Source organism: Salvia hispanica, chromosome 3 (genome assembly GCF_029641045.1).
Source record: "Salvia hispanica isolate PSC_SH4W2 chromosome 3, Shi_PSC_v1, whole genome shotgun sequence".
In the NCBI taxonomy this organism is placed as follows: domain Eukaryota; kingdom Viridiplantae; phylum Streptophyta; class Magnoliopsida; order Lamiales; family Lamiaceae; genus Salvia; species Salvia hispanica.
The window spans coordinates 51,276,633-51,301,138 of record NC_142694.1 but is presented as its reverse complement, the minus strand read 5'-3'; the positions used below and the strand labels follow the sequence as shown (position 1 = coordinate 51,301,138).

At 37.1% G+C, this 24,506-nt stretch overlaps 2 protein-coding genes and 1 long non-coding RNA gene across 6 annotated transcripts; all 3 read right to left on the bottom strand.

Moving 5' to 3' along the window:
- Positions 1-4,209: 4,209 nt before the first annotated feature.
- On the bottom strand, positions 4,210-5,507 carry LOC125211204 (uncharacterized). Its single transcript, XR_007174477.2, has 3 exons — positions 5,131-5,507; positions 4,731-4,806; positions 4,210-4,378 (listed from the first exon to the last, which is right to left on the bottom strand). It is a non-coding gene; the product is annotated as an uncharacterized LOC125211204 (long non-coding RNA).
- A 486-nt stretch (positions 5,508-5,993) lies between these two features.
- On the bottom strand, positions 5,994-12,422 carry LOC125215188 (FACT complex subunit SSRP1-like). 3 transcript variants are annotated; one of them, XM_048116532.2, is made up of 18 exons: positions 11,965-12,422; positions 11,238-11,322; positions 10,552-10,664; positions 9,771-9,956; positions 9,367-9,472; positions 9,005-9,141; positions 8,756-8,839; positions 8,585-8,679; positions 8,376-8,484; positions 8,123-8,209; positions 7,933-8,025; positions 7,480-7,677; positions 7,250-7,395; positions 7,002-7,155; positions 6,774-6,872; positions 6,504-6,683; positions 6,338-6,416; positions 5,994-6,264 (listed from the first exon to the last, which is right to left on the bottom strand). In XM_048116532.2, exons 3-18 carry the CDS (start codon positions 10,603-10,605, stop codon positions 6,137-6,139), a joined length of 1,935 nt encoding a protein of 644 aa, XP_047972489.1. In that variant the 5' UTR covers positions 10,606-10,664; positions 11,238-11,322; positions 11,965-12,422; the 3' UTR covers positions 5,994-6,136. The 3 variants fall into 3 exon arrangements, with proteins under 3 accessions (XP_047972489.1, XP_047972486.1, XP_047972487.1); XM_048116529.2 differs by having other exon boundaries at positions 10,552-10,691; positions 11,965-12,421; XM_048116530.2 differs by having other exon boundaries at positions 10,552-10,688; positions 11,965-12,421.
- A 160-nt stretch (positions 12,423-12,582) lies between these two features.
- On the bottom strand, positions 12,583-23,967 carry PPC4 (phosphoenolpyruvate carboxylase 4). Of its 2 annotated transcripts, XM_048116527.2 has the most exons (21): positions 23,736-23,967; positions 22,794-22,957; positions 22,110-22,224; positions 21,942-22,019; positions 21,803-21,871; positions 21,636-21,714; positions 21,487-21,563; positions 21,320-21,415; positions 21,030-21,171; positions 20,287-20,418; positions 19,574-19,647; positions 19,190-19,465; positions 18,769-18,894; positions 18,535-18,636; positions 18,307-18,453; positions 17,141-17,239; positions 16,936-17,024; positions 15,168-15,294; positions 14,886-15,092; positions 13,024-14,449; positions 12,583-12,813 (listed from the first exon to the last, which is right to left on the bottom strand). In XM_048116527.2, the coding sequence occupies exons 1-20, from the start codon at positions 23,889-23,891 to the stop codon at positions 13,625-13,627; spliced, it is 3,180 nt and encodes a 1,059-aa protein (XP_047972484.1). In that variant the 5' UTR covers positions 23,892-23,967; the 3' UTR covers positions 12,583-12,813; positions 13,024-13,624. The 2 variants fall into 2 exon arrangements, with proteins under 2 accessions (XP_047972484.1, XP_047972485.1); XM_048116528.2 differs by lacking the exon at positions 18,769-18,894.
- Positions 23,968-24,506: the final 539 nt, after the last annotated feature.

Below are 24,506 nucleotides of genomic sequence, written 5' to 3'. Positions count from 1 at the left end.
AGACGAAGAGAAGGGTATAGAGCAACTGAATCAGAGGTTAAGATCAAAGTATTGCAGCGCATTAATGTTGTTGAAGATGAACCATGAGTCATTGACTAACTCCATGGCAACATCAAGGCATTATGAAGATTGTAGCAAAAACATGGACATAAATGTGAAAAAATGATTGCAAACTTTATAGAATGTGATATAGTTAATAACATGTGTCATTTCGTTCACCGTAAACATATTCGATTCATTCAAATTCAATAGTCAGTTCATAACTTACATTAATATTCTTATGTTAAATTCTTTTTTTATTTATTTAGTTCATAGCTATGTAGTTTCAGATGATTTTTACAAGCTATTTTTTTTAATAATTGAATACTTGTACTGTGAATATGCTTTATAGTGATGTTTCAATACCTTATAGTGATGTTTGAATGCCTTATAGCGTACATATATGTTGATCACAAACACTTCACTCTAATCATGGAATACTACACTCTAAGAACGTCTTATTTCATTGAAATGAAAAATAGTGCACTATAAGCATGATCACAAACACTTCACTCTAAACATGAATTACTTCACTTTAAGCACGTTTTACTTCACTGAACTGAAAAAACAGTGCACTATAAGCAAGGATCACAAAGACTTCACTCTAAGCATGAAATACTTCACTCTAATCACTATATGCACAATTTACTTCACTGAGATGAAAAAATAGTGCACCATAAGCACAAATCACAAACACTCACTCTAAACATGAAATACTTCACTTTAAGCACGTTTTACTTCACTGAACTGAAAAAACAGTGCACTATAAGCAAGGATCACAAAGACTTCATTCTAAGCATGGAATACTTCACTCTAACCATAGAATACTTCACTCTATGCACAATTTACTTCACTAAGATGAAAAAATAGTGCACCATAAGCACAAATCACAAACACTTCACTCTAAACATGGAATACTTCACTTTAAGTACGTTTTACTTCACTGAACTGAAAAAACAATGCACAATAAGCATGGACCACAAACACTTCACTTCGCTCTAAGCATGAAATACTTCACTTTAAGCACGTTTTATTTGGAAGCCTATTACGTCACTCCGGAGATGAAGACGAAGCGGTAGGAGGTTGAAGGGGAGCAGGAAGTGACGATGACGCAGCCGGTGGGCCACATAGATGAGATGACAGGGGGAGGCAGCTGCAAGAGGAAGCCGGTGGAGGAGGGCGTCGCCGGAGAGGAGGTTGATTCGTGTTCCTCCACCTCCTTCACGGAGAGAGAGAGAGAGAGAGAAAGAGAGAGAGTATGCATGAATGTGATGTGTATGTGAGAATATGGAACAAAGTTGATTTCTCAAATTATCCCCTGCAATTTTTATTAATAGAAAATGAATGCTTAATTTAGTCATTAGATTAAGATAATGAGTAACTGAAATTTATTCTCTAGTTATACACTTAAAATTAGTTAGACCTTGATCACTCCTCTATACACACCTCTATACACACGTATTTATTGAAATATACTACTAGTATATAATTATTTACCAATACCCACGATACAAAAGGATAAGTATTTTAGAGATTGCAGTTTAGTAGACATTTTAGTCACATATATAATGTCTTATTGGGCACTGTGGAGCGAGAGATATTAATATATTAATTCAAAAACACGATGATACAACTCTCCATCTTGAATTGATGCTTCATGGAGTACATTAAACCACTGAATCAGTTTGTCGTTTAACTACATTTACCAATCAATAAGCAAATAAAATAATAGCTATGCCTTGAAATTTATGCAAAATTAAAGCATATACCCTTTTCCTTTGCATATGTTATTATGCTCTAATTATGTGGCATGCTGCAGGTATCGATTTTGATTTGATTCTTTTGAAAGTGGGAAAAACCACATAGATAAAGTATAGTAGACTATACTTTATGTCTATGTTTATGTCTGCTAGAGTATAGATTTTGGGATAAATTATTTTTTTAAATTGTACTAGTATAAATTTATGTCTATGTTTCCAATTTTAAAAAAAATTACCAATCTGGAGTCTAGGGTACACATCCATTTGTCATCCTTGAAGGTTATCGACGTCCTAAACCAATCACATATATATATTGTCAACAAAATATGTGTTGGCAAGGCATCAACTATCGAATACACGACCAATAGTAATAAAATATATATATATATATATATATATATATATAGAGGGATGTATTCATATACTTTTTCTATCTTTTGTTCTATTTCCTTCTCAATCTCGACCATCCATTTTCAAGATCTAATGGCTGAAAATAGTGCCACATGTATTTAATTATATTATTTAAAAAAATCGAAAAGGTAAAATTGAGTATACACTAATTAGTTTGTTATGGTAATTCCCTTAATTATCTCTATTAAAGATTACAGCAATTATTTTTCACGATTACACACTGAAATCATTCTTCTCTCCCTAAACTTTCAGCGTGAGTTCTCCATTGATGACATTCTCATTCCTAATCTTTTCTCTCTTTTCTAAATCGAAGAATTCTGGGTTTATATTTCTTCTCGAAATATACCGATCAGTGAGAGAAGTCGTTCATTTCCCTTTCTTCTTTTCCAAAATTTGGTGGTGTCCCTCGATTCCTTTCGGTTTTTTCAACAATGGAAGAAAGTCATTTAATTAATTCTTTCATCGATTTCGAGAATTATTGATAAATTTTGGTAGAAAGTTATTGTATTAGTCGTGTAATTGACATCAATGGTTTTCTGTATTTGTTTATGATTAGTTCGTTCTTGTATTTACTATTATTTTGCATCAATTATCGTTTTATTTTCATGAAATCCATCTGACATTTACAGATTTTCGTGTTTTTTTCGTAAGTTATAGCTTGTAAATTTTCGACAAATAATGTACAATGTTAAGCGTATAATGCAGATTGTATTAATGTACGATTATAGTTGTATAATGTATATGTCGTCTTTGAATAATGTAGATTACAATGAGTTTAATGTGTGACAGAAGTTAAATCCATTCTCAAAAGGGTTTAGCAATCTATGGGGCTAGGGTATAGTACTAACTCACTAACAAAACCTTGACTACTAAAAGGGAGTTAGAGCCATTACCATAGGATTTAACAATCCATAGGGCTAGGGCATATTACTAACTCATACATCAAAATTCATTGTTGAATTAAGTACATGATTCAGGGAATAATGTTTAGGCTAAGTAGAACTAAATAATGTACGTCAAGTGGCGTATAATGTACGTGTGTAATACTAAATGATGTACTTGTGTAAGTATTTAATGATTGGTGAGAGTTGAATCCATACCCTTTGGGTCAGCAATCAATGGGGTTTTAGTACCCACTCACAAACCAAACCATCACCAAGCACAAAGAGTTTGAATCATTCCCCTTGGGTTTAACAACCCATGGGGCTAGGTTATAGCAACATAAACATGAATTAAATTTTATTTTTTAATGCATTTAAGATTTGGTATAGTATATAATGTACCAATAGTATTTAATAATGTGCACAGATCATTGAATAATGTACAGACTGAAGAGAATAATGTTGAAAGGAAATTGAATTCATGCCCTTTGGGTTTAGCAATCCATGAGGCTAGGTTGTAGTACCCACTCATAAACGGAACCATCACAAAAGGGCAGAGAGTTTGAATCATTCCCAATGGGTTGCTAGCTAGGCTATAACACCACCACATGAATTAAATTTCAATTTTTAATGCGTTTAAGATTTGGTACAGTAAATAATGTACCAATATTATCTAATAATGTGCATGGATCAGTGAATAATGTACAAATTGAACAGAATAATGTTGATAGGAAATTGAATTCATGCCCTTTGAGTTTAGCAATCCATGGGACTAAGTTGTAGTACCCACTCACAAACGGAACCATCACAAAGGGCAGAGAGTTTGAATCACTCCCCTTGAGTTTAGCAACCCATGGGACTAGGGTATAGTACCACCATATGAATTAAATTTTATTTTTTAATATTTGATTTAGATTTGGTACAGTAAATAATGTACCAATAGTATCTAATAATGTACATTCGTAACAGTGAATAATGTACTGATTACAGAGAATAATGTTACAAAGAACTTGAATTTATGCCCTTTGGATTTACCAATCCATGGGTCAAACGTATATAGTAAACTTATAATATAATAATAGTAGAGATAAAATTATAAAGTAGATCAACTCCAAAACAATGTAATACTTAACTACTAAATAACGTACGACTTAAAGCAAGTATAAAAAACAATATATCTTGAAAACAAACTAAAAAATGTCAATATTTTCTCTTCCACGTATGCTTCTCCTTGTCATTCTCTATATCTTTCAGTGTTGTAGAGTTTCTCGAATCATGGTGGCCCATCTGATCACAAACGGAATCAGAAAAACATATATTAAAATACTATATTCGTACATTACTCAGTAAGAAATATACATTAAATAAATATAGTCGTACATCACAACTATAATAAATAGGATTATTAGACACGACATTAACAATAATGTACAAAAGCAAGCAAATAATGTACGAAAGCAATCAAATAATGCACAAACGAACTAAAACATCCACTCCAACGCAACAACACAACTTGGGGGCACAGAAAATTCAATAGAATTAATTGCATACTATGCAACCAATAGTTTCACCATATAAAAATAACATAATGTACACAACCGCCTACCACAATGTACAACTACTCCATTACATTGCTCACCTGCATTCTGGGTTGGTTGGCTTTTGAACAGTCTTCCTCTCTTAGACATTGTTTGTTCTGTGATACAGACCAGGAACTACAACACAATAAGACTTCCTCAAAAATCGAGCAATACCCAATTGTAAAGCAGTAATTAACTATTAACTTCAATATAGTCAAGTTAAAGTAGATGATTCAAGGAAAAAAATAAAAAAAATTACCAAATGCTATTTCATTTTTCATGCAAATTAGTTATGTACCAACAAGTCCATATAATGTAGCATAAATTAAATCTACCACAATGGCAGATCTAAATGATGCAGCAGATAGAGTTCAATAATGTAACAAACGGTATATATAATGAATTTGTTACAACAGAGAATAAAACCCCAATTGAAAAACCAAAAATCAGGAACCCTACCTTGTTATTGATTGCAAGTCTTCCACCGATTAAAACGTTGCTGCGTCGAGCGAGTGAGCAAAATCCGGCAGAATTCGTCTTCTCCGTGTAGTTGCTCCGATTTAGCAAACTAATCAATCAATACTGAAGAAAAACCCAATTGAAAAACCCAAAATCAGGAACCCTACCTTGTTGTTGATTGCAAGTCTTCCACCGATTAAAACGTTGTTGCGTCGAGCGAGTGAGAAAAATCTGACAGAATTCTCTTCTCCGTGTAATTGTTGATTTCCGGTGGCTTGGAGTGGCGGCTAGGGTTTGGAAATTGGGGAGGGGGGAATTAGGGGAGACGATGTTGAATCGTGGGTTTGAGGAGTGAGAGAGAGAGTGGGTAGATGGAAGGTCTATGAAAATCTCGCTGAAATCTCGCTCCTGCCGTTTTAATTCATGGCTGTTTTACAATTTTACCCATATAATGCACAGAATGAACCTAATAATGCAACACAGGATGATTTTGTGAGGCTTCATCTAGTCCATCCATTATACTAATCTAATGGATGTGATTAAGAAGGAAATAGTATCTAAAGGGGTAAAAGGAATTTAATGCTACCCTATATATATATATATTAAATCAGCGAATGGCCAGCTTGTCCTCCGCGGCAAATCAGGGAATTTATTTAACTTTCATTTTTGTAATCTAACTATCAAAATTTGAATTTATATTGCATGGATACATTGTTAATTCAGAGTCTTTGGACTTTTTATTAATATATTCTTCCCTTGTTTATTTTTGCATATTGAAAATTGAAGATGGTGTGGGAGTGCTGGAATCATATATATCCCACTCCCAGACTTAAATCTCATATATGGCCAGTCGAAGCAGGTAATGTTGCACATAATAAAATTTTGTATAAGCACATGCATCAACATGGTTAAATTAGCCACATCACAGATATTTGTAACAAGAATGACACATTTATCAGCTACTGAAGGCTTATGAAACCTCGGACAGTTTGTCAGCGATGGAACTCTAAGAGGTGTCAGATCCATCTGGTGAGTCAACTTCCATCGGCTGTGGATTCTTATAGCCACTGATCTCATCACCGTAGCGTTTCTTGTCAGCTCGGGCTTTTGCTTCATATGGAGCCTTCTCCTCCGCTGCAGACACAATAGCGTCAGCCTTGGGCTCGTAAAAAGAAATGCTATGTAGAAAGTGGAATATGGTAAATACCAGTCATCTTATTCCATCTTTCTCCTAGTACTTTTCCTACTTCTGTAAACGCAATTCCTGGATTAGTCTTCTTCACATCCTGCATCAAATTGCACACAAATTGAGTTAAGGGCACAATTACAGACACATATTCAAACAAACTTGTGTATATTTAGGCTGTACAAACCTCTCTTTCGGCTTGAGAAAAGAACATGAAGGAACTCATTGCTTTCTTGGGGGCATTTGGATCCTTTTTCTTCTTTTGTTTCTTCTTCTTTCCATCATCATCATCATCTTTAGTCTTTTTCCTACTAGATGACGCCTTCACAGCAGAAGGTTCCTTCTTGGGCTTCTTTTTCGGTGTTGCCTGGACCACACCATATATTCATGCCGGGCTCCATATTCAATATTCAAATCTAAATAAAAAATGTACTCATAAGACTGAGAGAGATGTCACCTCTTTCTCCCCTCCGCTATCACTAGCATCAGAGTCATCTCCCCCGGAGTCATCAGTGGGGGAGCCACCATCGTCTTTATCAATAACAAAATCTTCATCCTGTGGTTAAGTTTGTACATTAAGTGATGAATGATTCAATCAGAATATAATTGTAGTTTGTAGTTGCATTTTGCAAATATCTGCACGTGATGTACTTCAGAGACAGGAAAAAGGAAATAGACACTGCACCTCCTCATCACTCTCATCTCCAATTGCTTGGTTCCTGATTCTCTCGAGATGTGGATCAACAGCATCATCAATATCACTCTGCAAAACAGCTGCAACTCCTTCGGCATTTGGGACACTTCCCGCATTGAAATTCATAATCTTCAAACCTTTCTCTCTGAAAAATCATAATATCAGACACCAAGTTATGACCAACTTCACTAATGAACTTCAATCAGATAATAAGAAGGTAACAAGCAAGAGGCACTCACTGGACAAATTGAAAGAGATTGTGATACTCATTTCTTTGAATATTTCTGAAAAGATGCTCCTGCTCAGTCTTAAGTCTGATGAGAAAATCAAAATAATGCATGTTTGAACCTCCAGCAGTATGCCTCTCAAACTCCACATAGTCAATCTAAGTATATTGGACAGAAGAGTTTTCAGGTGCCATTTTATCCAAACATGGTAAAGAAGCCCAAAAGATATCTACATACAGTACCTCCTCATGAAGAATTAGAGTGGGTGGCTTAGGTAAAAAGAAAAAGCTCTTTTCAAGAGGATAGAGAACCCCATCTTCAGCTTTGAGTGATGACTTGACAGCATAACCATCCTGACTACTGCGGAATTTTCCTGGTTTGGTGACTTTGGCACCAGACAATCCACGCAGTATAGTAATGAAGACCTCATGGATGAGTCCCTGAAATTTGAACAAAAATATGATGTCATGGCATATTTTCTCTGAGCTTCCCAAGCAGACAAAATGGAAGGCCTCCATGGCGACAGAGGATCCAGTAAAGATGAAATAAAGTTATTGAGAGGAATATAAGGCAAATGTGGTATGGACAACCTACTTTATAATACAATTGTGAAGAAAGCAGTTTGAGATCCAGTGAATCATCTTCAAGGATCAACTGGTGAATCAGCATTCTATAATATAATAGTAGGTCATTACCTTGTGATCAGGGTCAAGCTTTTCTTTGTACTTGGAATTGTAAAGGTCTTCACTCATTGATAAAGTGGTGTCCATAATAGCATCAGTCTCAAACTGTAGATGAGATTAAAAAAGGAGAATCTCATAAAAACTTCAAATTAATACTCAAATTTCATGTTGAAGTAAAATAATTAAGCTATCAAATACTAACCTGCATCACAATATGTGGATACAAGGTTTGGCCCTTCCTAATTGGTGGATCAAGTGTCACGACAACAAAGGTGTGTGGTTGGTTGAACTGCAAGAAAAAAAATGTTAAATCAACCATTAGAGATGATTTGTGAAATAGGCACTCTCCCGTTATTCGACGAAACAATTTTGCAATAAATACAGTAGATTTCCCAAAAGTGATATGTGCAAATACCATTCAAATACAGGATTTTCAAGAAGGGCAAGAAGAGTACCTTAGGTAACCAAAAAACACGAACTACGCTGCTGTACTGAATTTTAAAGTCATTAGCCTGTCCTTGGAGACGTAAAAAGGAAAGATGAAGTTCGACACTGTATCGTCCCCTGAACAAAAATTAATGTCAGAAAATCTGCAGCAGAGATAAGTTACTGATGTCGGGTCTGCAACTTCTTCTAAATTATTCTAGAAACTAAGGTAACCCACCTAGGAGTAAGTATGGCAATCCCGTCAAATGTAACAACAGCTTCTTCCCCTCCTGCTCCAACATCTGCCATTGAGACAATCTTGTCTCTGAATACCTGCGAAAAGGGTATATTACTAATACTGAAATGACTGAAAGACAACCAACATATGGGACTCATGTAAATGAAATACCTGAGCAGAAGGTCGATTTTCATCACCAACAAATTGAGTGTTTGAATTAGGGATGTGGAAACTTATTTCCATTAATGAGTCTTTCTGCAAGAAATAATAGATTTATCAAATTTGCAAATTACTACTACCAAATAACAAGAAATCAATCTATATTGATGATAAATCTTATACACTAATTTTCTAGGTATCACTATAGATGCAATAACACCAAACAACCATGAATACCGAATTACATGGAATTATAAGTACCTCATTGGCACCAGTTGTATCATCAACATGGAATTCCAGCATGACATCATTTTTCCCTTGAAGTTGGGTTTGTGCTACATCGGCTAGAGATATCTCGAATGCTTGCTTATTACCCACAAGAAAAGTAAGTGTATTCCCTGGGAATCGAAGGGGTGTAACAGTCATCTATAAATCAAAAAAGCATATTCACTTGATTCCAAAGATTTGATAACAATAGGATATCATACTAGCAAAAAAATGACAAAATGTTGACATTGTTTCAAATGAAACAACTGAGCATCGGCAGATATATCTATACGATGACAAACAACGTAATGGAAACGGAAGGAATATATCAAACGTAAGGTGACCAATACAGATACCATTTAAATCAACTTCTCCCCAATTTTTTCCACTGACAGAGAGCTGCTTCTCCTCTGGAGTTACTGAAAAGTTGGTCTGGAAGAATGTATTCAGGCTCGCAACATCCTGCACAAAAAGCATCCACAAGCACAAGTAATCATACCAAGTGATTCTTAGAGTATGTAACTCCTCCCATTGGAGGCATGACAAAGTGGTGATGAGAATGCATTCAGAGTAAAAACAGATCACTTTTAAGTTTTAACTGCATCGCAAATCGATAAACCAAAAAGTTTTTCCATATACTCCATCTTTTTAACTTACAGCAAGTTTGATCCAGTTATGACGCAAGTTAAGAATGTCTTGAATTACATGTTCTTGTGAGCTCCAGTTATGAAATAAACATGAAAAGAGATAACATATCCACCTGATCCCGGAAACCGGTGAACTTGTAGTTGAGGCCATCTTTGGTTTGAACACCAAGTTGGTTAGATCGAGGTACCTTCATCCATGTAAGGCCCAGCAAATCTGATTTATCAACATCCACAGCCTTGCCACCTCCTTGTTTCTTCCATATTATCCCACCTGAGTGGACTTTAAGTTGTCCAGGATTCTGCAAAGGAGGGTAGGTCTCAATATCCTTTCTTCAATGAAAAAAAGAACTACTACAAGACTAACAACACAAGATTCTCACAAACTAATATTCACATTACAAAACTAGCAAAGCAAGGGCTAATTTCAACTTTTCATCTTCTTTGTTTCGATTTTTGCATCTTTTCCTTAGAGAGTTCAAGTAACTCTACAGGAAAATCTCGTTCATTCACCTTGAAATTCCCAATTCAACTTCTTCATATCAACCCAGAAAGTTTTGACACAAAAAGTATCACATTTCGACAGGCTATCCAAAGAAGGCAACTCAGAGAACAAATTACTCCTAGTACTTATGTAAGTGACACTAAAACAACCAACAGATTCTGATCACTCGTACGAAAAGAACGAACATAAATACCTCTAATTTTGGCACGACAATATGGATTAACACAGAACAAACTGGACGTACAGCTTTTTCGACGAAAATAACACACACACAAACGCAAATCTAGGGTTAGGGTATATAACCACCAAAATTAGGACAGGAAACAATAAGTCAGTAACCAAGGATGAATTAATTTGACAATGAACAAAATGGAGCAAAAATAAACACTCACAGTTCCTCCTCGACCACCGAGAGAGATATTGTTGAACGAATGACCGTCCGCCATGATTGGGAGTCGAGAGTAGGCAGAGGCACGGGTGAGGGTATATGGGAGGAGATCCCCTACTGTGTTGAAAATCACAGCAATTGCTGCTGTTCAAACGCACCAAGTAAAGAATGAAACGCAGATGTCTTTTTTTTAAATTTTGTTCAGTAATTTTATTTTTATTATGGGATTTATTTTTATTATGGAACTTTTATCATTAAAAAATCCATAATCCTGTCAAGAATTAGTTAGATTCATAAATTAAAATACTTTAATATGAACTGATTCTAATTATCATAATGTTTATGTTTTTGTTTAATATTTTTTTTATTGACAAAAACATAAGACTTGATTTGATAAAATATTAAAATAAAAATCTTGAACAAAAATATAAAACATATGTATAATAGTATTTTATACTATGAGCAGAGTTGCAGCATTCATTTGCATTCCTTAGGTATTTTAGTTATGAATCCAACAAGTTTGATGGTATTTTAATTTTTAAATGAATAATATCCCATAATAAAAATAAATCTACTAAACAAAACAAAAAGAACAAGAAAACTTGCATAACCAATTAAAACACAACAATTTATATGTAACAACATAAACTTAATTCAAGAATTACGAACTAATGTAGAATAATACACTACCTCAAAATCCAGAGCGCCTTGACGATGGAATCACTTTACTCTTTCGCTATCTCCTTGCTCGCGTGATCTCACAAGGTAGGATTACCTTCAATATGCATTTCTTATATAAAACCAACACAAAACAATTTAAAGCATAGATCAAGTTCTCTTTTAGTTTTTGTTAGTACTAAATTTATGTGTAACTTGCTAAAAATTCTATCCATGCTCCAAATTCCCAACCAACGTCTTGTAATCAAATTATAGCTTGAGTTCCAAACTAACCAAAATAATCTAGCATCAATACTCAAAATTCATCCCCAACTTTAGTTTAAACATGGAGTAGTGTATATTCCCAAATATGCATATGTGTAATTTATTGTGATTTGTGAACATCAATCATCAAATTCAACTCTAACTATAGGGTGTCTCAAAACACCTCATAATAAAAATACGTAATTCCTAGTAATTTGTTAAGATTTATCTTATGCTAGCATGACAATTCCTCAAGCTAAATCCAAGTAGCAACACAAATTCCCCAAACTAAGCTAAAACATATTCACATAATAATATTATATTTTTCTCCAAATTCAGCTCCCCAGTTATGCTTAGGAAACTAATTAGTCATTAAACAAATTAGATTTGCAACTAATTTGCTGAAATTCAAATTTGGAGAAAAAATTGTACATAAACCCTAACTTTCAATTGAAGATAAAATTAAATGAATAAAAGATGTAGGGAGACTCCTTACACAAATGGGAGGTAGACTAGCCTATGGAGTCGTTGGAATCCGGTGATGAGGCGGCGAACGCAGACAGAGAGAGGGGCTAGCCTATGTGTGCTCGTGCTGGGGTTAGGGGTTGAGACAGAGAGAAAGAGACGAGAGGTGTTTTCCCACGGTCGCCGGAGGCGCGGCGATCGCCGGAAGGAGGTGCTGCTTGTTTGTGTATCGGAGAGTGAGTGTGTGTGTATGTGTGGCAGAGTGTTTGTCTATGGCGTAAAGTGTGTGTGTGTGATGGAGAGTTCCCAAAAGAGTTCAGGGAGAGAGATTAAAATCTCTCATCTCTTTTTTCTTTTCTTTTTCTTATTCTCTATTTCATTACTCCACGACCACCGAGAGAGATATTGTTGAAGGAATGGCCGTCCGCCATGGTTGGGAAACGAGAGTGCAGAGTAGCAGAAATGAGGAAGGTCACGGGGCAGGCACGTGGGATTCCGTTTGGGCCCAACTGACGATGGCCCATGTAATTCAACAAAATGGGCTTCATCAATAGCCCAATGAGTTTATAATGTCTTAATATAATGTTCAGAATGTGGCTGCTTTTTTTACTAGATCCATACACGTAAAATCTATGAAGTTTTGCGCCAATAAACCTTCAAATTGTTTTGTATTGATATAGAAATAGTAAAGATTTAGTACAATGGTTATGTAGCTATTGAAAGAGCAGATGGTTCGATCATCATTTTATTATACCAAGCCCAAGTTATAGGGCACAAGCCTAGATAGCAACATTCATTACATTGGGCTGCTTAGTAAAGTTGAAAACATTAACTTCAATAACTCTTCTCATTTCTTCCCTTTGGACTTGCCCCCTGATCCCTGTATACACAAACAAGACAATAAACCATGATATCAGAAATGGTAGTAGTACTTCTTTTCCTTGCCGTTCTTTAAAAATTGAAAGAGGTTTACATGAGCCCCTTCATTCCTAACATTCCTTCTATTTGTATAGTTTCACATTCACTTAAAAAACAGGAGGTAAGGAAAGAAGGAAAGAAAGAAAGAAAGAAACAAGAAGTAAAACTTTGCCTTCTTCTTTGGCTCCCGGGGCTTCAGTTCTCCCTTGGCAGGGCCCGGTTTGGTGGCCGGAGCTTTGGCGTTGGCGGGCGCTTTCTTGGGTGCAGCACCTGATTGGGAACCAACAGGCTTCTCCAGTTTAAGTGATGCCATTTCTTGGATGAATGTTGATGTCTTACACCCCTCATTGTTTATGTATTTATAAGCCAAGTTCACAAGTGTCTGGAAAGAATATCATTTTTAAGAACCATCCTAGGAATCGGAATAAATAATTCAAATAAAGAGAGGCTTCTTTCATCTCATGCCGCATCAGATGCTGAGCATAATCTTTACTCCAGAGAAAGAGGTTTCACTAGGAACAGACAGGAATAGATGGGGAGATATTTGAGCATCAGATTTTGTCACTAACTGCACAAAATCATAATGCTCTAGTAGGTAATAACGTTGCATCAAAAGACATCACACTTCTGATCTCAGATTTTCTTCTGAGACAATATTTACATACTTATGTCACGAAGAAATGGTTTCTGCATATGCAAATAACAAGAAACTATTTTTCATCAGATATTGCCTAAATTGTTTAGATAGATGATGAGTTTTACTAGTACGTCGCTCAGCCCGTGTTCCTCATGCCAGCAGCAATGCCATTAATGGTGATAAGCAAGGCATCTCGCAGTTTGTTGTTGTCGTCGTCTCGCCTCAGCCTTTTCAGTATCTCCACCTGCAGCATGTTTATTGGATTCAGATAGGGAAGCCTGCTCTCGATCAGCTTCCGAAGGCTACGGTTGTTTTCGGACAGTTTTTCGTGTCCGGTTATCAACAGTACAAACTTCTCTGCTGTCAAAAGTTCCCTCCTAAGCTCAGCCCCCAGCTCTTGCCTGCTCTCAGACACCAAAACTTCATCGTAATGCTTGGCTATTGGTATGTCTGCTTTTCCCAGAACCATCTCTATCAAGTCGATAGTTGATTGGAAGAAAGGCCACTCTTTGTACATTGCTCGTAAATCTTCGGTGTGCCCTTTCTCACAGATGCCCTTCAAGCCTGCACCAACTCCAAGCCAAGCAGGGAGAATTAGCCGTGTCTGAGTCCAGGCGAATATCCACGGAATGGCCCTCAGGTGTCCGATTCCAGTTGAAACCTTTCTGCGTGTTGGACGGCTTCCAATGTTAAGACAGCCGAGCTCAGCCTGAGGTGTCGCCTCATGGAAGTAGGCAAGAAATTCAGGGTTCTCATAGACAGTGGTCCTGTAAGTAGTTGAACTGATTTGTGAAATTTCATCCATCAGTTTGCGCCATTTTTCTTCCTTGGGTGATTGGGGTGGTCTTATGGTAGCAAGAAGCACAGCTGTGGTGTAGATCTCTAACTGTCGTACAGCCATTTGTGGTAGCCCAAACTTGGCCTGCACCATTTCACCTTGCTCGGTAGATCTTAGAGTACCCTGCCAATTCATGGAAGAAGATATGTTTGCCATTATTGAAACTTGAGTAAAAATAAGAGCTAATAAAGGTATAGAGAATAACAAGACATTCCATGCTTCTAGAGAAATTTTACATCATTGTAGTCCTCAACTGCATTGCTTCATATCACTCTCCATATAGTTATTCTTCTTTCAATCAAGGAGAAAAATTTCTAACTTGATTTCCTCTTTCACGTTTGCTTATTATATACTCCCTTTAAGGAGAACTATTTTTCAATCAATTTTGTGACCTCCCTTTAATGTACATTAAATTCTTGCCATAACATGTGAAACTTTTGTAGCACCACTATTGCACATAATTCGGGATGTTCATTTTGCTTCTTAGTTGGATAAAATACAAATGCGCCAAAATTCTAAAGAAAAGGAAACAAGAGGTGAACAAAAAAGTGTATCTCACCATAACTGAACCAGGCGGTTGGGACTGAATAGCAAGATGCGTAGGACCACCACCACGTCCAATGCTGCCTCCACGGCCATGGAATAGAGTAATCTTTATGCCAAATTCATTACATGCTGTGGTAACATCTTGTTGAGCTTTGTAAAGTTCCCAAGCAGCAGTAAAGCGTCCTGCATCTTTACCCGAGTCAGAATATCCAACCATCACCTGTACCATCAATAAGCTAAAAGTTAGATTTTTCATAAGCAACTATTGTGAGAGAAACAACAATTGTTACTGTACCTCCTGGTGTCCATTATGGTTCTTAACAATATGATCGTGATACCAATCAATTGATAGTAGCTTTCTGATGACTGAACCAGCTTGTCTCAAGTCCTTCACAGTTTCAAATAGAGGAACAACTCGAAGCCTATTACAAGATTCAGATACTATTCTGTCAGTTTTTAAATGTATAGAAATGCGGAAAGGGTATATAAATATCATATTTCCAACACGCTTTTCCTGATGGGTGTAATTTTTGCTTCTAGTCAATCTTAATAAATGCTCCAGAGTCCTCCAAAAGATGTAAACCAGGCACAAATATGCCCAGTTCATAAGAATTAGTATAGCGTAATCTTTCGAAGGTGTGATTCCATAAATTTTACATTCCAGCAGCAAAATAACAAATCATCTTTTGCCAAAAATAACTAAAGTTAAAGCCACATTCTCATCTAGCATGACGATCATTTGTGTCAATTGTGAAGCTGATTATCCTTGGTAAGTCACTGTGATCTTAGAGAAATAAATGTAATGGCACCAAATGAGAATAAGACCAGCTATATTGCACCATAGATCATTCTCGTGTTTGGGGTAACATCACCTCCTATAAAAATCACCAGTTCTTCTTGGTAAAAAGTGTGATAAGAAAACTTAGAAGGCAGACAAAAACACCCATATCTCCAATGCATTGTATAAATTATACTACGAGAATTGATCTCCTGGGCGACACTACGTGAGCGCCTGGTGAGCGATTAATGACCTGGCAATTATATTCATTAATTTTCTCTCCTCTCTCCTCTCATCGTCACTAATTCTGGAATCTGGATCCCTCTTCCTCGCTTCCCTTTTCTTCTCCTATGGCCGTATAATATTATTGGATTTGCATCAACTCTCTCTTTCACAATCTCTCCTCTCTCACGTCATTCTCTCTCTTTTCAGTCTCAATTCTTTCTTCCCCAAATCACCTCACTTCTCGTTTTCAGTTCGTCACCCCCAAACTGGAACAGCCATAGCCGATTTCTTCCCTAGTCGCCGCCTGTTCATCGCCGGCGCGAGATAGCCTCCGTCCTCTACCTCTTTATCTATCTATCTCTTTCGTTCAACACAAAATCTCTAAATCGAGGCATCGACCATCCTCCAGCACCACCGCGCCGGTGAGCGGCGTCCAACGCCATTCGCCTGCCGAGATGGGACCACCGGTGCCGCCGGGTTCGAGCCGTAACAGCCGCCTTGTCACCAGACACCAGTTGTTTCTTCGTTGGCTGTCAAAGCTCTGGTTAGTGACTGGTTGCAGTCCGCCGCCGTCTAAAGGCGTGCATTCGTCGATGCCTTGGCGGCAATTATCCAGTTTTACATTCGAAGTTCGAAATTGTTCCTTGACGGTGTTCGAAATTCGAAATTCGAAAAAATTGTTCCGTCGATGCATCTGTAATGCCTTGGCGGCATTTCTCTAATTCTGAGAAAATTGTATAACAAAATTGATGCAGATTAGAAAATAAATCTCCACCGGGAGAGAGAAGGGGAGTGGAAGTGTTACTGGGATGAGAGAGAAGGGGAGATGGAATTACAGAGGAGGAAGAGGGAGAGAGAATTAGTGGGTAAATGAGAGGGGAGAAAGGAGAGAGGAGAGAGGAAAGGAAGACAGAAATTGACGGTGATGTTGCCACGTCTTATCTTGCTCACCGGGCGCTCACCTAGTGTCGCCCAGCAGAACAATTCTCATTATACTACAGTATACTGGTTAAATATATGGTAAAATTTTACAGTAGCATTTTAGGTGAAGACATCTTACGTTCCACCAGGACATGGTCTGCCTAGCTCTCCAGCAACAGCTAGGCGAGCGTCCTTCTGCAAAAGCTCAACTGCCAGAACATCACTAGCCTGCCAATTCATATGGACAACACACCAGTTATATACTGAATCAAGGGAAGAGTAGCTTTTGGCAAATGACTGTAGCAACAACGTCATATAAAGTTGCTACATACTAAATGTCATACATTGGAGGCCATAGAAATCACATATGCTCCAAGTGAATCACTTCCCAGTTCAGCAGCCACTCTGAAGGTATCTAATACTTCTTTAATATCAAGGGTGACCTACAAAGAAAAATCAAGTACGGAAACATATAATAACCATTTACATTAAGAAAAATTTTAGAATAGTGTAATAAAATTTGGAATTATGATCAATGCAAGCAACAATAATATCCCCACAAGATTTCAAAGAACATAGGTATAATACCTCAAAAGAATCAGAATCAATTATTTCTTCATATTTCAGCATAAATAAAATTACTTGTTTTCAAATAGCCAACAATTGTTCACCAATAAACGAACAGATAAATATCTTTATGATTAATACCATTAAATCACTTATTGGAAATAAATTTAATTCAATTTACATTATTTTCATTTCCTCCATTGATACTACTCATATGCTATTTTTTCTCCATCTGAATATTGAAATTTGAAAACTCTTGATTAGGACCTTCAATCCATTATACCTTGCTGAATATTGTATCTTTATTTGATATCAACAGTGAAAATTTCAATGCATGACCTTCAGTTTAGTATCTTGTCAAGCATGAAACTGGCATATATCCTCCATAGTACGTACAAAAAAGAAAAATGCATTGAAATTCGCACAGAATTTGACAAATGGAACTAAGACACAGTAAAACCACTATCAGATTCATATTAGTTTGATAGTTTGAGTGAAATTGAGGTAGACTTAGAGATTTAGAGCAGACAACCAAACCTTATATTATACAGACAAGGGTAAACATGAATGTCTTAATAGAGACATCTCAACCGCCTAACTGTTCATGTTGTCAACATCCAGTGTCATCATATCTCTCATATTAACAGCACCCGCATCTTTATTTATTTTAACTGTCTGTTTTCTACTACAATTTCAAAGCTAATAAATAAGTTATTCTACAGCACATAAAGAGATTCTTATGGACATAATTCTTGAAAAAAAGACCTGTAAAGCCCAGAGAGAGCTTGGGTTTTAAAGGGTAAGGGAACATTATGATAGTAGTGGTGAATGGTTATATACTAACTTCCATTGCACGTAAATCCACAGAGGACACAAAGTACTTAAGGCAATCAGTTGAAAATCAAGCAACTAAAGTCACACAAATTTACTATGAAGTAGCTACCTCTATAGTTGGAGGAACTAGAGGCCTCTTCCCCTTCAACTCTCTTGTCAGGAATTCCAGTTTCTTATCTTCATCCCACTCACTATAGGCACCCATATCCAGATATTTGGTTATTGCATCCAGTGTTTCTGAATGTCTACCAGATTCCTGGCACATGAGGCATGACAGTTAGCACAAGTAGCATGAGAAATACATAATTGTTTCTTGGAACATAAACAGGGAATTTACCTGGCGAAGGTCGAGCTTCATTAGCACCATCCCAAAAGTAGCAACACGCCTAATTAGGTCAGCAAGTCGGCCATCACCTAAGATCCCAGACCCGGAACATTGCTGCAATGTCACAATCAGTTACTACATTAAGATCTGCAAATGTTAAAACACGTGAGATATCTGAATCATATATTTGTGGGGTGTTTTTTTTTGGTGGGTGGGGGGGGGGGGGGGTTTACAACACAAAGATACCAGTGAGTCATAGCACAGTAAGAGAGGTTCAAGAAGTTGCTCTGAAGTCTCATAATAATCCCAAGAGTCATATTCACAAGGAAGGTCCTCAAGAAGAAGTTCTAGCCGTCTTCGACTCTTGGAAAGCTGAATTGTAGGCAAAGAAGAGAACAGAAAAGAGCTTATATCAAGATAACATAAAGAAAAATGGAAGTATCAAAAAGGGGAAAACAAACAATTGAACGAGACTCTAAGCAGCTAAGAGGTCATATCTACCCCTTTAGCATCAAGTCATTGTTTTTATGGGATAATTGGTTTAGAGAACTATCCCAGCGATCAGTTAAGTTTTCCTGAATTTATGAAGTGGGAATGAGGAAAGATAGCTGAGAGGAGTTTTAATTCAGTTTGAAAATATGTGGATGGAAATAGGCAAGCTCAGCACCTTTTCTTTCACATCCCCAAGAACAACTCTGTAGGGAGCTATTCCAGGTATCTGGGAAGAGCTTGGTTCTAGGAGCTTCTGGAAACTAGTCCTTCCTATCTGAGATTCAGCAAATTGTCTCCTCTGAAGTAGAAGCTGACTCGAACTAGAAGCTGTTCCTCGTGGTGTCACAACTGACTGACCATTTCCAGAATTATTAGCATTGTCATTTCCATGTGTTTTGATGGAAAGTTTACTTGTATCAAGTGAAAATTCTCTCAGGGAATCCTGTCTACCCTGTTTGCAAAAGTGCAAGAAATGTATTAGCATCACCCATAAAAATGAAGAACATATATAAATATGTTGAGATGACCAAGCCAAATAAGTTACAAGAGTTTGATTTACCTGACGATTCATTGGCTTAAACTCTGTTCCAGGGACATCTAGTCTAGGATAGTGAGTCTTCATGTCATTGTGTTCTACAAGAAAAGTAAAAAGTACAAATAAAATTTTATCAAGTTCATATCTCATATTCCAAGCATAGAAGATGCCATTAGTAATAGTGAGATAAAATGGAAGGACCTAAGAAGTAACAATGTGTATGATCTCATGAAACATGGAAACCGAAATCAGAACATACTAGAGGGAGGTGGAAAAGGCAAATCAGGACATATGTAATGTGGGAAAATATATGTAGAACATACAAAAGCCCAAGCACACGTAGGAGGAGAAAATCAGAATCTCGTAAAGCATAAAATAAAGGACAAAGAGGAAGAAAGATTCCAGGGAACCATTTACTACACAATAATTTCTCTAGACCCGGAGACAATAATCTCCTTCCCCAGTAATATCAATCTTAACTCGAGGAAGAGATCTGTTCATGTCCACAGAATGGTAAAACTGAGCAGTAAATTGCACGAGAACATATCATTCCGATGAGCTTAAAACTCAGGCAGTAACATATCGACAGTTAATTAACTCCTCAAAGTAAAGCAGAGGGCTTGGGAATTGTATTCTTGAGCATAATAATGTTCAAGAGCAATCAAGTGTGCATGCCAAAAGCATAAAAAATTGGAGGGTGTGCACACAATACAAATTATTGAGGTTGAGACATTAACCTGCACAAGAGGGCAGGTCTGCACCAGCTGGAAGCTGTGTTGGAAGAGGTGGAGCATGATTGCTGTAGTTTTTGAATTGGCCCAAACTTGATTGTTGACTCCGAGTTTCATGCCAGTCATCTAGTGTTTTCTCTGAAGGAATGCAGGTAAAAAAGGTCAGCAATTACCAGCCAGTGCTTCAGCTAACTGGCCAATTTATTTGCAGAAGAACTCCCTCAATGCATCACACTAATCATCACAACGTGTAGAACCATGGAATGAATGTGCGACTTCTTGCCTTGCAATCTACTAGTTTTTTATCAGCCAGTTCCTCAATAGGTGTGATGCACAATGCAATAAGCATTAGCAAAAAAATTCTGGAAAAATGTTAAATCTAAAAGGAAGACCTATTTTACTGGACTTAAAGCTCACTGTAATGCAGCAGGATTAAAAATCTACAACATATAGCACAACCTGGCACTGGATCCGTAAGCGGACGAAGAACCTTATATGATAAGTTCAAATACGGGAAGATGCAAAAGCATGCTACACTAGCTGAGACAGTTCATAAGCTTCCAAACATAGATCTCAATGATATCAACTCTATAGACCGCCTCTCTAATACGGGTTCAGAAAGTCACTCAACCAACTCGCAGAAATTTCTAGTAGCTTGTATACCCATCAGACGATGATGATCAAGACGAAATGCATAAGCAAAGGGTGCAACTTTCTCATATGTGTAGCATGAGCCTAGTACACAACACCTTTTTCTAAAATTTCACGTGCTAATCCTGATAACTTTGCACTGCATTGGTTCATGGAGAGTTCAAATCTGAGGTTATCAACTTCACGCAAGTAGAGATCAACAGCCATCCACCTGGATAAAAGAGACACGTCTCTTGTGACCTGACACCATTGGTAAAAAGCCCATCATACACATGAGAAGAATAAAGGAGTGATCTTCTCGGATATCCAGAAACCAATTCACAAAATTACCAAGGCACTGGAAATGCATGCTTAGAAAGATGTTACACAGAGAAAATACAGAAATTACCTTTGCGGTCACATTAGGATTTCCATCTCGATCACCCCCCATCCAGGATCCAAATTTTATTGGAGTGCATGTCAAGGGTAGGGGCTTTCCAGTATGCTGCGGATGATGAATGAATATGATAAAAACCAACAGACCAAATGGAGATTTGAAGAAGAAATGAGATCAACCTTCTTTAGTGCATTACTGAGACGACGTAAATAATGAGGTACGGCTCTCCAAAGTGATTGCTCCACAATATTGAGGCCTAAAAAGGATAGCAGCATCATGTAAAACTCAATGTATAGTATCTCGACATGTCCAAACCAAATAAACTTACCAGCTCTAGCTTCATCAACTGGTGTAGGTTTGTGTCGCCTAAGCTCATCCGTTTGCCATATTGAAGCAAGCTCTCTCACCTAAAATATTAGAAAGACTCGTGTTGCTAGGAAATGTAAAATTGGTTTTGCTTTTTTCACACTATTTACACTAAAGAAAAGCAGGTACCAGATCTTCAATTAACATCTCTCGATCTTCATGCCCTAGGTCAGGCCGATCATTATATTCTAAAAGATGCTGCAAAGAACAATACACTAAATGCAAATCTTCAACAAGACAAAATGGTAAATTTGGTTAAGCAGCATACTGCAATCTTGATATGTTTATATTGCAGAGTTCTACGATTTATTTGAGTCGGGTGTGCTGTCAGGACAATTTCAACCTCCTGTGGTAAGAGACAGTCAATATACTTCAAAAAAATTATTGGTAGTGAATATCTTGTAAAACTAAACACAGAAAGACAACACTCGGAGACCTGCTTGCAAACAGTATCATATAGGTCTGCTGGAGAAATACCACCTTGCACAAGCTGATTCAAAACATCATCACACGATTTTGATAAATTTGCGGACCCTCGAGCTTTAGTTACTCTGCGGAGTAGGATGTTGCACAATCAGTATTCAGAGGACAAATATCTCAAGAATCCAGTAGAAAGGAATTGGACCAAGCCAATGTACAATTATTTCAGTGTCACATTATCAGAATATAGAGGTCCACATCAAATAAATACCGCGCTTAATTTATAACAACAGGATTGAAGCTAAAATGTGTGAATATGAATTCTAAGACTGCCATCAACCACAAATAAGCAAAGACGTTGCATACATATTGTTGATGGGCCTTGAAGCTTGATTATAACATATCTCTTAAATTATGCACCTCAAATATGTGCTCAAGAACTACAAGCTAAACAACTAAATATGAATGATTAACATGTTAAGTCATTTGTGTAATAAACAATAACTACAGTAAGGACATTATTCTTCAATTTTACAAAATTAAAACTTATTTGCAAGATTTTTATTTGCCATTAACTTTATTTTTTATGGTGAACTTAACTGTGGTAAGCAATAAGCATGACTTCATACATCTGAATTGTGTGAAAAAAGACAGCAAGCAGCCGGCAGATAATGCTGAAAATGAATATTACCAGCATTACCTGTGATGTGTTTCGGCAATCCCTGTCAGGTTTAGATAATGACTGAATGCGCGAGCAAGTGACAGGGCTTCCTCAAGGGTCATCTTAGACAGCTCTGCAGACAATTGCTTCTCAAGAAGCTCCGCTGTGTCCTCAATTCCTGCCATCCTCATGTTGCATGCACTCTACCATACATGCTTCAGCATAAGTAAATATACCCGTGCTTGCATGTGAATGTATACACGCATACTTGAAACAAAACACTTCCCACCCTAAAATTGCTCTAGTACTCTGGATTAAGAAATTAGTTCACAGGATCATTTGAGAGTGAGTGAGTACTTGACACCAAATACCTCACTCCACATATTTTTGTACATAAAAAAATGAAGTAGGAGTAGTAGATATAACCTCCTTGTTTGTATTAGATACAACTTGGAAGAGGAAAAATGGTAACGTGCATGTTAAGCTAAACAAATCTAACAAAGTATCCATTAAATTCTGCAATTGATGCCCGATCGCGCAGTGATTAAAATTTTGAAACACAAACGACTCATCGCAAGGCAACATTACAAAAATCTAACTGAAAATACATCATCCACGCTGTCGACACCATACGCATGCAGCATAATAACAAAATAAATGCGCAATGAACACTCTATAGTCCGCTGTGAACATATCAAACAGAAGAATAATAATACACCAGATTCCAGTGTTACAAACTTACAGAGATATAGTTATATAGATGAAGGGGGAAATCCTATACTGAAAACGCACACTACACGCTCACACACTATGAACTAACACAAACTTTCAGCAAGCACAAACCGAAGTATGAGTAACTAAGCATCAGAAGAAACAACAGCAAAACAAGGCAAAAAAAAAAAAACGGTTGAAACGCATAAATGCGTAAAACAGAGCACGATCTACGAATAGAAGGTGAGAAGAGAGGTAAGTAGCGGAAACCTGTGCGAGAACTCTGGTCCTTTCGAGTTTGTCCATGAAGTCAGGCCCTAATTCGCGTTGGAGAACATCATTGAGCAGGTTTCCGAGTAATCTGCAGTCATCTTCAAACCCCTGGAACGATATCTCCTCTGCTATATCATCCGTAATGTCCGTCATGCTTTCTCCTCCGGGAAAAAAGATCAGAAGCTGAAGAGTGAGAGTAGTGTGTGTTGTGAGTTGTGAGTGTGGTGTTGGCGGGGAGGAGAGAAATAGAATTGGTGCACAAAGGGTGGGGCTGCGATGATTTTAGTGTGAGGAGTTAGATGATGACACGTGGAAATAAGTAGCGCGGATTATGGTGATGCTTTTGTCGTCTTGTGTATGGTGGCATTTCGTAACATGATATCTGTCGCTGGCGTTGCAGGACCCACACCATACAAATTTCCCCAGATTTTTTTTATAGGAGTTATTCCAAACATCAGCATAAAATTTCAATTTTATTAAGATCACCCCATGTTTAGTATAGTAGGAGTACTAATTATGTCTGTTAAATTTTCAATAATTGCAAGTTTTTTTTCGAAAGATTAAAAACACTAATATGCATAATCATAATAAAACTATAATTTCTCTGCATCATAATTAGTACTCCGAACATAACGGTTGCATTTCATTTGCTACAAATTTGGGGGGAGAGATTTAAGGCGCAATTTACTATTTAAAAAGCTTCTTTTGGAGATTGGTTGTAAATGCAACCATTGTCTTTCTGGAAATAGGATGATATTTGTGGACATG